Here is a 12,403-nt window from a genome sequence, read left to right as displayed (position 1 = left end):
ACTAGCCTACCTCCCGGGCGTGCGGCCTATAGGTTAGGCCGTATAAAATTAATATTTTGGTTCTCGTCCAGAGGCTTTTCATGAATTGATGAGGGAGGGAGGTGGTTTTTTTTCAGTGTAAAATCAGCATTGCCTGCAGTTTTCGGTCTTTTCCAACAGTGCTCGAGGAAACGATGACGCACCTTTTTTTTCAAATGTGAGATTCTGAGGGATAAACCCCCTAGAGTAGGCCATACCACAAAAAGACTTGGAAGTGGTCCTTGTTCTCTAATAAACTTATTTATAGGCATATGTATGAAAAATTCATAAATCATTCCAAAGTCTAAAATAATTGAAAAATCTAAAAAAACAAAAACCATTAATTTTATACGGCCTTAACCGTCAGGCCTAAAACGCAAGCCGATCCTGACTCCGAAGTTTGGAAGCTGAATTGCGAGTAATTAAGTGTGTTGCTTGTTTCTCGCTCCGTGTAGAGACACACTTATGGGACCAGGTTCAAAACAAAAGTCAGGCTCGGGAGAGCGAGTTGGCGCGGTTGTTTCCTCGCCTTGCACCACTACTGAGATTCCGGGTTCAACTTCAAGCCCCTGGCGCGCGGCCCAAAGACTCATGTGAACTTGGTTTATCTCGATCCCGCAGGTTTTCTTCGGGATCTCCAGTTTTCTCCTGCTTCTCAAAAATCGGTGATTAGTTGTTTGGTTATCAAAAACTTCCTTCACCCAATGAAATTTGGGGAGCTGAAAAGATAATTGGTGGATGTTACAATCCAAGTGCGGCTAGATTTGCGACAGGTTCGGCATGCAGCATCTAGCCTAGATGATGTGATCTGATTGTGATAAGTACCATGGCAGCGAAATTACAGCGCTTTGAACCCTCCGAGATCTGAGAAAAGGCGTTATTATATAAAAGCCGAAATTTATTTTTATTTATTTTTAAAAGCCTATGAAAAATGAGAAACAAATTTGAAGATAATAAAGAACCACGAGAGGAACATATAAAGGCCACTCCAAACAATCATATGAACAATATTTACTGTCAGCCTTTAGTTTACGTTATGGAAATGCTTATAGGCCTAATCCAATCTCAACTCCTACTGATACTTGAAAGTGCAAAGTGTCCGAGCGTTTTATCAAAGGTAGGCCTACAGTTACATAGTTTATGTTGATTGGGTAAATCTTGTAAAATACAGCGCGCCTGGCTGGATATTTCGTTTTTAGAAATGACTGACATCAATTTCGCATAGCCTAGGCCTACCCCGGTCCTAACCATCCATGGATTAAAATAAGTGTAGGCCTATAATATTTCCCATTTGATGTTTGTAGCATATAGGCTTTTTGAAGGCCTATGTATGTTTATAGGCGCTCCTCGTAATTTATTTCAAGAACAGCTTGCATGTCATGTTCTTCTGAACCAACTTCTTCATCTGCCGTTCAGCTACTGCCCCAGTGCCAACGGCTCAAATAATATTGGCAATGGTAGGCCTATAGGGGAATAAATTTGCAAAATAAAAGGGTCTAGGCCTTCTTTGTATTGTTTGGGGTATGAAAATAAGCACTTTTGAAAGTTAACTTATGGAAGAAAAAGCTTTTTTATACCAATTGTCAGGTTTTGGAAAAAATAATCATCTCTTGAATATTTTTAAGGTAGGTCCTACGGAAAAACACAAAACGATATTCCCCTCAACATCGTCACTATATCATAGGCCTATAGGCATACTCATAATTAGTTTTATTGTTTTATTTAGGGCCTACATGAAGTCATCGGAATCATGGTCATGTTGACCGGGGGGTTGAATTTATGAATAAGTAAAATAGGAAGCTGCATGCTTGATGATGATAAAAAAACAATTGATCGTCCACGCCCGCTTCCTTTCGCATGGCATTGCAATTGAGGGAGTCTGAAATATTTAATGCTATTTTCTTTATTATAAGGGGAAACTTCTTTTTTTTAAATGTTTCAAAAGTTAATAATATTGTCAATAGTTTAGATTTGCTTCTTTCAAATAAGCATTTCAATTTAGAGGCTTTGTTTTAATCATCCTCTCAGAGAACCATCAAATAACAAGAGCCTCGATCCTATCATCCTGCTCTACAACTAGTAATAATGTCCGGGAATAATACATAGGCCTAAATGATCCATTTGCATTGTAAAAAAATAACTAATAAATGATAAATAAAAAGGCCCTCCACTTCCTCTTTTTGATAACATGTGGACAATCAACTGGAATTTTGTTTTTACTTGACCTTTAAATAATTATAAGTGGTTGTACTATTACCATGATTATTGCAACTGATATTTAGATCGCGATCGCTGTTGTCAAATTATCCCGGGAAATGTCAACGCAACACAAAACGCGTAACCACAATGACGTCATCAGGAAAGCGCCCAATTTTCTACTTTTGATAAATGACGCGCGATGTAGCGTCGGAAGGGGTGATTCGAGTACGTTGTTTTCATCGTATTTTTATTTCTAAAATAGTTAGTTCTTCAATTGTTTTAGATATTGATTCAATATTTTATGGGCTTTATTTTGATACCAAATCATATTTTCTTTCAATGGTCCCTTTAACATAACAATTCCAAATTCATCAATCCATTCCTGTTTTATTGTCTTATATCACAGAACATATACAAATCAATAGCATACATAAATACAATATAATAGAATTAGCTTTAAGCATCAAAGTAATCAATATAAAAAACAGCAATATGCATGATCAGATCAATGTGATTAGTACAAGGTATAATAGAAATTTAGGCAATATGTGACCGTCCACGGCGAATGAGCCGTAAATTCCTCCCCGGTCAATTTTGTTTTATTTCGTGTTTAAAAAATAAACATCATAAACTTAAAAATGGTATATCATTTGACTTCAAACGATATCCAGAAGCGGGGTTATGGTTTGTTAAACTTTGATCCTTCAACAAAATTATAGCTTTTTACGTTTTTACATGTGTCTCTTTTTCCACATTGTTGGCAATAAATATCAAACAGTCATAATTGGCGGTCATTTCAAATCATCCCCAAGTCAACGAGGTTTAAGAAAGTTCTCTCATTGTTAATTGTTGGTTATGCATACCTGTACAAAATACAATGCCTGGTAACCCACCACTTGAACAGGATTTAGCAATATAAGCAAACAAAGACCAGAGCTATTAAAAGTTCTATAGCCATCTAAGGTAGAAGCTTATTATCCACTTCAACAATAGGATTATTGATTAGTTTTTGACTATCGAAATGAGACGGATGTCGGGCCAGCTTAAGTTACCGATGAATATGACCTTCGTACACATTTTACACCGTCACTCAGAATACAATTTAGGGAATTTACGCCTTGTTTGTGCTGCCGGGTCACATATAACTTACATTTTTAAACTACAAAGATTGTTAGGATGATGATACAAATGGTCAATATAATATATGGAATGTGATATTTCAAAAAATAACAATAACTTGTACTTGAGACATTTTGTTTTAAATTACAAGATGTACACCAGATAATGCAATGAATAAAATGTTGATATGTAGAGGGGAGGCTAGTAAACTCAGAAGAGCTTTTAGCTTGACCCCGCAATAAAAATAGATTTCACACTATATAGAATGTTTGTTTTCCAAGGTACACGGAAATGTAGGTCTAAGACCATTAACTCCTATTGTTACCTGCTGATTATGACATATTTTGCGATCTTATTATGGCTCACTGTGTAAAGAAGAACAATTGGAAACCATGTTTATCAAAATCAGACAATGTTTCAAATTTAACCCAAAATTTGGCATTTATTTATGTGTACCCGGCGGTGGTGAATTCACAAAATGGTCTGCCAAAAATCCCCCCTTTGGCGTACCACAAATTCTTTGCCACCTCCCTTCAACATGCCAAAGAGCCTTTGCTTCCCCACCTTTTGAAATGCCAAGAAAACGTTGCAACTCCCTCCCCCTTTACACATGCAAGATTTTGGGGAGGCCAAATTTGAAACCTTAATTTATCTTATCATATAATACAAGCGCAGTGAGCATGGTGCGCAGAAAAGTTTAATATAGAAACGGTGCTCAAAACATCTGTACTGAAAAATCGCTGTCCTCCTTTTCGACCAGCCAAAAATCGCTCCCCCACCCTTTTGACCTGGCAAAAAATCTTTGCCCCCTCCTATAATTCACTACCTGAGGTGCACATAATTATTGCACCACTCTAACCTGATGAATACTATCTACTTTTTTGTGTATCCGAATGACCTTTGAACCTTTCTATTCTATGGTTTCCAAAAAGTTGTCACTTTGGAGCCTAAAATTACCACTGAGATATTAGCCAGCCACGTGTCCAGTTTCAGGTGCTTTTGGCAACTTTGTCCCCATTTTCATGAAATCGGCCGTTACACTGCCTCACTAAAAATGATACCCGATGCAACACCTCCTCGTATCCCGTACACTCACGACAATAGGACCCGTTACTGGGACCCGCCGCACACCGACATCGCCTGGCTAATAAATACTTGGTACAGCAGAGATACTAAAATAAATACCCGGGATCGATACACGCGAATGTGCTATGCACGATTTGATATTTAGACGATAAATCTTTGGATACCGGGATAGAAAATGATGAATATCTCCCGTAATTGATTTAGTCTAAAGAATCCAGATTTGGTTCCTTGCACTTGAATATATATGTTCAACGGATAATGATAGTCGTTAGCTAACGTCTTGAGAAAGAAGCGTGCGTCTTGAACTCAAAAACTTACAAAAATATTCTGATTTTATATGTGCCAACCTATAGCGCAGCGCGTAGGCTAGCTGCACTCACTCCCGTGGAGGCAGTATAAAAGTCGATGACCATTGACCTCAATGGCGTATACATGTTCACTCACACACAGAGAGGTCAATTACCAGGCTATTGTCAGTAGCCTTAGTCATGTCCTTCGGCTCATTATGCGTGTCAAAGGTCGGAACAAAATGGTCATGCGTGGCTGTGGATTCAACCTACCATGGCGATTTCTGCCATGAAGATATCGGGGCGATGACACTGTGCGCCGATCTTGGTTATAAAAAGAAACCAAATTACCGGCGCCTATCACAATATGCATAATTTTGGTAATAGTCGGTTCTACTAAATGTGTATTGCAGAAATCGGGGAAAAACCCTTTTCATGTCACATGACCCTTTGTTGTAGACAGTTGACGACTTCGGTTTACGAAGCGCCGTGGTGCATTCTGTGTGCATGAAATAAAGCTAAATAAAATCTCATCGTCTCAGGATCCATATCATACTGCACTTACGACACGTGTTGGAACACCCCAGCCGTAAGAAGAATGATACTACATGTACATGTAGGAGCTACAACACGTAGGAAATGTGGACAATGTGCGAAATAAGGTTTAATGTGCATGTACAAAATAATTCACCTCTCCGTACATGAATACCCAGGCATGAATAATAGGCTCCTTGCCAATCACAGCCAGTGAACATTGAACTATTGATACATGTACATTGTAGTACCATATGGTGGTACTTGTACTGCATAAAGAACTTTGTGTTCCGCAACTATTATACACAAAATTGATTACGGATAAAGAATCAATCTTTTAACATGATGGCTACGGATAATCGCAGTGATTTGACTGAGAAAGATGTAAGCGGACAAGTATATCCAGAACAATGCAGCATTTGTGAGTCTGATTATCTTACTCCTAAATCTCTGAAATGCCTTCATAGTTTTTGTCTGCAATGCATCGCAGAAAAAGTACACGCTGGTGAAAATAGTATCACTTGTCCGACATGTGATGCAGTGACGGAATTACCAAGCAAAGGCGTGGAAGGGTTGAACACCAACTTTATGCTGATTAAGAAATTTGAGCGCAGTTTGTTTGAAAAACAGCTGAAAGAGAAAGATTCGTGTATTCCCTGCACATCATGCGAACATGATTCGGAGAACAGGGCCATAGCATGGTGCAGACAATGCCAGGATTACATGTGCGAGGTGTCAGTAAAGTATCACAAGGAACAACGCATTACAAAGGATCACGACGTAATCTCCCTTCAAACGCTTCAATCAAAGGGGATTCCAAAGCGTACTGCGGCACTAAAGGAGAGAATGTGTCCTAAACATCAAGATGAAAAACTGAAATTTTATTGCGAAACCTGTGAAGTTCCATTCTGTCGCGATTGCGAAATCATCGATCACCCAAGAGGCGAAAGCCACGCCCAAGCCTACTTAGAAGACGCGATAAGGAAACGAAGTGGTGCTATTCAAAAAGAAGCTGAGAAATGCAAACACATTTGTCAAGAAATTGACGAGACAATTGTTCAAGATGAAAGGGTAGAAGCTGCTCATCAAAAAGCTGTCGATCAAACTCTAAAAGCATATGACGACGCAGCTAAACATACACAGGATACCTTTTCTGACAAACAAAAGCAACACAGGGAAACATTTATTAAAGAGTTGACCCGATTTGATGAAAAACGCAAGCAAGATATCGACGATCACAAAGAGAAGCTGAAGAACGTTCGCTCCCGCACTACTAGTGCTCTTGCTATTGCCCATATGTTGGCCGAAACGGGAACTCAATACGATGTAGCGGATATGTACAAAGATGTAATAACTACGCTTCGTGAAATTCGCGAGTTTAAACTGGTAGCTGAGTGTATGAGTGAGGTATCTTTCAAACTCAACGACGATTGCTTTCCGATTGTAGAAAGTTTTCCAACCCCGGGAACACTCAAAGTAGGGTCATTAGACTGGGAACAGACGCTCAAGTTTGGTAATGGAAATTTATCAGCAGCTCGCGGCCTTGCGTTTACACCAACTGGTGATATCATTGTCGCAGATTACACTGCCAGAGCCGCTAAATTATTCGACCGTGAAGGAACTTTATCAAAGACAATACCGCAAGCTACTGCCGTCTTTACCTATCCATTTGATGTCTTCCATTCTTCAGATGGAAACTTTTACATGACCGACCAATCGGCTACTGTCAAACAACTCACCTCACAGATCAATTACAACGCGACGCGAACCATAGGAGGTGGTAGTTACGGTGGACAAGGTATAGCATCAAATTGGAAGAATGACAACTACGCAGTTTGTTGCCGTGACTACAACTTTATCTACGTTTACGATGTAAATGGTACTCAGACCAATTGTATATCAGTGATAGCACCTCAGTTTATTGCACTTACATCCACTGACAATTATGTGTTTTCTTCGAGCAGCCAGAAATCGGTTCAAGTGGTAAATGCTAACAAGCAATTGATACATCTTATTGGTCCACCACCAGACATCGACAGCTCTTCATGGAGTCCTCAAGGCGTCTGCTGCAGCAAGAGGGATGAGATTTACGTGACCAATCAAGGAGCAGGAGCAATGGGTATATATCGATTCAAAGTCTCCGGTGAATTCATTGACTGTATCACTTCGGATTTGAACAACCCATGGGGACTAGCTATATCAGCGGATGGTCAACAGTTAGCGGTTGTTGATGAAAACGGTACATCAGTCAAAGTGTTTAGCCAAAAGTAAATAATAATTATTTTAAGAAATGTCACACTCTTGATTAAATTAATCAATGGCACTCTGAAAGACGGCAAAATTAGGGAATCACGCAAAGTAAATTGAAACTGTGTAAATAAGTACTACTAGTAGTAGTCATTTGACGTGAACATTTACCGTAACAACCGCGAATTGGCTTTAAAGCTAACTCAAAATGACTTTTCAATTAAAGGACGATGGTCCGATTAACAACGGCATCACCACGTTTTCTCCATCAACATTGAAACGGTATCAATGGAAAGGCTACATTTTTCTTATTGGCTCTGCGAATGGTGGTACTCCCCTAAACATATTATTCACCCATGGTAACTTTAAATACACATTCCATATTCTCATATCAAACGGAATGGATGAAACTCCGCAATTTTGATAATTATATTACAATGGATATAGTTCAGAAAAAAATACCGGCTCCAATAAAGTCATTTCAAAATTTTGGATGAAACTGCAATTTTTGGTGTAAAATATGAAGTTTCTGTTTTAGACATGAGGATCAAGGTCATTCATGCCAAAGTGGAATTATATCGGACCAATCCCCTTTACCTGGTCATTCACGGTTGCTAAAAATTTCAAACGTATTGTAAACTAACTGCATGTTGTGTTTCATGGATTTGGTGAATTGGCGAGTTCTGGTTGTAAAATCAGAGTAATGTTAATGTTCAATGTAGTATCAAAATGTTTGCTCAATTTTTGACGGTAGGCATTATGTTTCCAAAATAGTTAAAAACAGACTGCATCGTAAGTTTTTTTAGCAGGGAAACATACGACTTGTAAATAGGTATGTAGTAGTAATAGGATTGTACGCTTATCATTGTAACAGTTATGCGTTTAGAATATGATGAGGGTTACTGGTTATGTCCAATAATGTTCATTTCCTATGTTTCAAAATTATATCAGGAAGAATGTGTGAAGAACCAATTTCTGATTTGTCAGAAAGAATCAAACTTTTAAACTCACTTTCTCTCCCCGTACAATGTTGAGAAATGATAATGTCTTCAGCAGTTTCCAAAGTGTTCCAACATTGATTGACGGGGAGAGTGGAACATTCAATCATTGTTGTAGATTTTCTGTTTGTTCCTAAACTCAGTATACGTCATTTCTGTGAGCATGAAAAACTCTGCACGAAATTTCGTCGAAGTGTGCCTAGTGTTCCAAGGACTTTTTCAGATTGTAGGTGCATCGTAGCAGTGAAAAGTTATGACTGTACATATAATGTATAAAGATTTAGTATAATATGGTACGAGTTAAAGGAGTATTTCGTGATCCTAGCATCTTCTTTTTATGACATTTTTCAGTACATATCCACGAAAAAAGCATATTTCCAAAATTTCAGTTGATTCCGATTTTGCGTTTGCGAGTTATGCATGATTATGTGTATTACACGGCTCCATAGACAATACGTTGTAATTTCGTTCTGGTGCACCAGAACGAAATTCAAATTTCATGATATCTTTGCTAAACGAATTAATCTGCAAGAAATATTTTGTACATAAACATTATGTAGCCAGAGGTTTCCAGTGATATAAAAATCTCAACTTTTTTTGAGAAAAGTGGGGGTTGAGGCTGTGGATCACGAAATGCCCCTTTAATAGAGAATTTTTAGAATGTTCACATACATGTGTATTTTGTATAGTTTGATATGTTTAGTGCACATTACTTACCTTATCCTGCCCGACGGGTTTTATCATGACACGGATGATAATGATCTAATCTTTGACACATACGTGTATTACAATGGATATGGATATTTTCATGTATATAATGTCAGAAAAAAACCGGTCTTCAATCAAATATTTTGGATGAAAATTGATCTGCTTGAAAACAATTAAATGCAATTCTATAGATATAATGAGGGTCAATGACATTCCAGAAAACCAAGGTGGGAATAGCATAGTAATGACATAAGACAATTCTCCTTTAACTGGTTATTCAGTATTCACGCTACAATGTAGATAAAGTCTGAAGTATCAAATCTGGTCAATTTCGCGCCAAATGATCTTGATGCCTCAAATTCATTTCAATGTATTTTCTTTCAATGTATTTTCTTTTTGATATTTACGTATCTTGTAACATGCTTCACTTCAAACGTATCTAGTAGGGCCTATTTATATGGATTACAATCGTTTGTATATTGAAAGAATTTTGTGTTAAATGTACTACAAAATGTTTAATCCTAGATTGTTTAGAATAGGCATTATGAAAAAGAAACTGCATCGTAAGCTTTTGTAGCAGTGAAACATGATTTCTAAATAAATATGTAGTAGTACATACTTACCATTGTAATATTTATGTAGTGAGTTTAGAATATGATGAGGGTTTAAAGCCAGAACTTCTTATATAAGGATATAAGGATACTTATATTTTGTCCACCATTTTAGCATAACCTTGATATGGTCCTATGTCAGAGTTGCATATTTCCCATCATGTCAGGAAGTATGTGTCGAGAATCAAATTTCTGGTTTGACGGAACTCAAAACGTAGTTAATTTTCGATATATCGATGTCTGGTTCTATTTTTATTCTGGTTCTATTTCTGGTGCTTAAAAGCACTCGACATAGTGACTATATATAGTGTTCTGTTCAATGTACATGAATATTCTTGTATACAATAGTTTGATAGTGCGGGGTCCACTGTGGATGCCATCTCAGACAAAAATAATCTTACTTCATGAGAGCCCAGCGATAATACACGGCGACCGCGAGGTGGCGTAATGAGTTGTTGTTCCAGCCCTCTGTACAACATAACTCAAGAACCACAAGACCTACAGAAAGTATATCTGTGATATTTGAATTCTACTACACACTCGCTATGAAATGGTCAATGCAATTTTTGCCAAAGCTCACTACCATTCGCAAGATGATGTGAACTACCCAATCGCAACAGTAACTAGAAGGCTATATATTTGTACACAAATACGGCTATACCCGCATGTTATCGTTTACACAAACTTACAGTCCTTATTTGCTGAGGACTTAGGTTGCTGTTGTCAGTCTCTCTAATTCACAGTGAAGCTATGCAATTTGATAGATTGAAATTCACAATATGCAATTTGATTAGGGGAAAGCTATTCCAGAGGGAGTATGTAAATTGAATCGAACAGCCATTTCAGAGGGAGTATGTAAATTAAATGGAAGAGCTATTTTGGGATCATTTCAGAGGGAGTATGTAAATTAAATGGAACAGCCAAAGGTATGTAATTTGAATGGAACAGCCTTAACGCTTCACACATGGTATTTCCAATTATCATCATCTATAATTATTATAGGCCTAATACGCTATTGAAATTCACAATATGCACTTTGATTAGGGGAAAGCTATTCCAGAGGGAGTATGTAAATTAAATGGAACAGCCATTTCAGAGGGAGTATGTAAATTAAATGGAACATCCTATTTTGTGGCTATTTCAGAGGGAGTATGTAAATTAAATAGAACAGCCTTAACGTTTCTGTCATCTATATTATTATAATTACGCTATTGTCTGTGAATGGGGTGGGGTGGGTGTTATTAACAATATGATTCGCAGGTGCAATCTGTGTACAAACTCCGAGCCCTGAAGCTGCTTTATTTGATGATAAACGGACGGCCCTTTTTAACCTTTGGGGCCCTGGCACATAATATTTGACTTATGAGGCTCATGTACACATGTTGAAATATAATAAATTATAAATTATAAATTATTAATTCTCAAGTGCTATCAGTAGACTCAAGCTGGGCACTGGGCACGGCTGGCCCTATGTTTTAACACCTAGGTTTCATTATCATTGAGGTATAGGACTTTTTATTTTTTCGGAGGAGAGCAGGTAGGGCAACTACTTGATTATATTTCTACATGTTCATACTACATACTCTGAAAATTTTAGAAAATTCGCACGAGTCCGTTTTTTTTAAATCACATTTTTGTTCCTAAAATGGGGGTTATAGCGCCCTCAACGGGCACTCTCTCCATAGGACTACATGTAAAGACCAGTTATAGACAAATGGCCCTAAAATAAAACGGACTCGTGCGAATTTCCTCAAATTTTGCATATGATGTAGATTTAACATCTTTTATGTAATGCAAGTGATGTCGTTGCTGCTCTTCTAAATTCATTTTTAAAATGTCCGCCCCAGACCAAGGTGATTTAGCGTTTGGGGCCCTGGGCCCATATTATGTGACATGTGGGGCTCATATGTACATATAACAATATAATTCTCAGGTGCAGTCTGTGTACAAACTCTGAGCTCTGAAGCAGCTTTATTTGGTGAAAAACGGCCGGCCCTTTGCTTTAACATTTGGGGCCCTGGGGCCCATATTATGTGACACATGGGGTTCATATATACATATAACAATATAATGCTGAAGACCTATTAGTGTACCAAATCTAAACCATGTAGGTACTTTATTTGCTGAGAAACGACCGGCCCTTTGTTTTAACATTTGGGCCTCTGGTGCCCCTAGCCTTTAACATCTGGGGCCAAAATGGGCAGAAGACACATTACAACTTAGGGCCAATACATGTGCCACATATGAGCCCTAGTGCCCTTGTAGTTTTATAGCTAGCCTTGTTAATCTGTTGCCCCTTATTTTAACATTTGGGGCCCTGGGGCCCATAATATATGACATATGGGACTCATGTAAACTTGTATATATAGAGTACCCCTGGAGCTATCAATGTACCAACTCAGGGCCCTGGGGCTGCTTCATTTGATGAGAAACAGCATGCTTTGTATTTTTACATTTGGGCCTCTAGGGCCCGTGACCTTTGACCTCTGGGGCCAAGATGTGCAAAGGATAAATCTACGGGGTAGGGCCCATAAGTGTACCACATATGGGCCCTGGGGGCCTTGTAGTTTTAGCACTAGCCTTGTCAATCTGTTGC

The 12,403-nt window shown here is 38.2% G+C and overlaps 1 protein-coding gene across 1 annotated transcript; it reads left to right on the top strand.

The window, feature by feature from the left end:
• Nucleotides 1–5,170: 5,170 nt before the first annotated feature.
• Nucleotides 5,171–10,984, top strand: LOC140151064 (uncharacterized). The gene has a single exon (XM_072173264.1). It carries the CDS (start codon nucleotides 5,586–5,588, stop codon nucleotides 7,512–7,514), a length of 1,929 nt encoding a protein of 642 aa, XP_072029365.1. The 5' UTR covers nucleotides 5,171–5,585; the 3' UTR covers nucleotides 7,515–10,984.
• The last annotated feature ends 1,419 nt before the right edge of the window (nucleotides 10,985–12,403 follow it).

The sequence above is a fragment of the Amphiura filiformis genome, chromosome 4 (assembly GCF_039555335.1).
Source record: "Amphiura filiformis chromosome 4, Afil_fr2py, whole genome shotgun sequence".
Classification (NCBI taxonomy): Eukaryota; Metazoa; Echinodermata; class Ophiuroidea; order Amphilepidida; family Amphiuridae; genus Amphiura; species Amphiura filiformis.
This window is presented reverse-complemented; position numbering and strand designations above follow the sequence as displayed.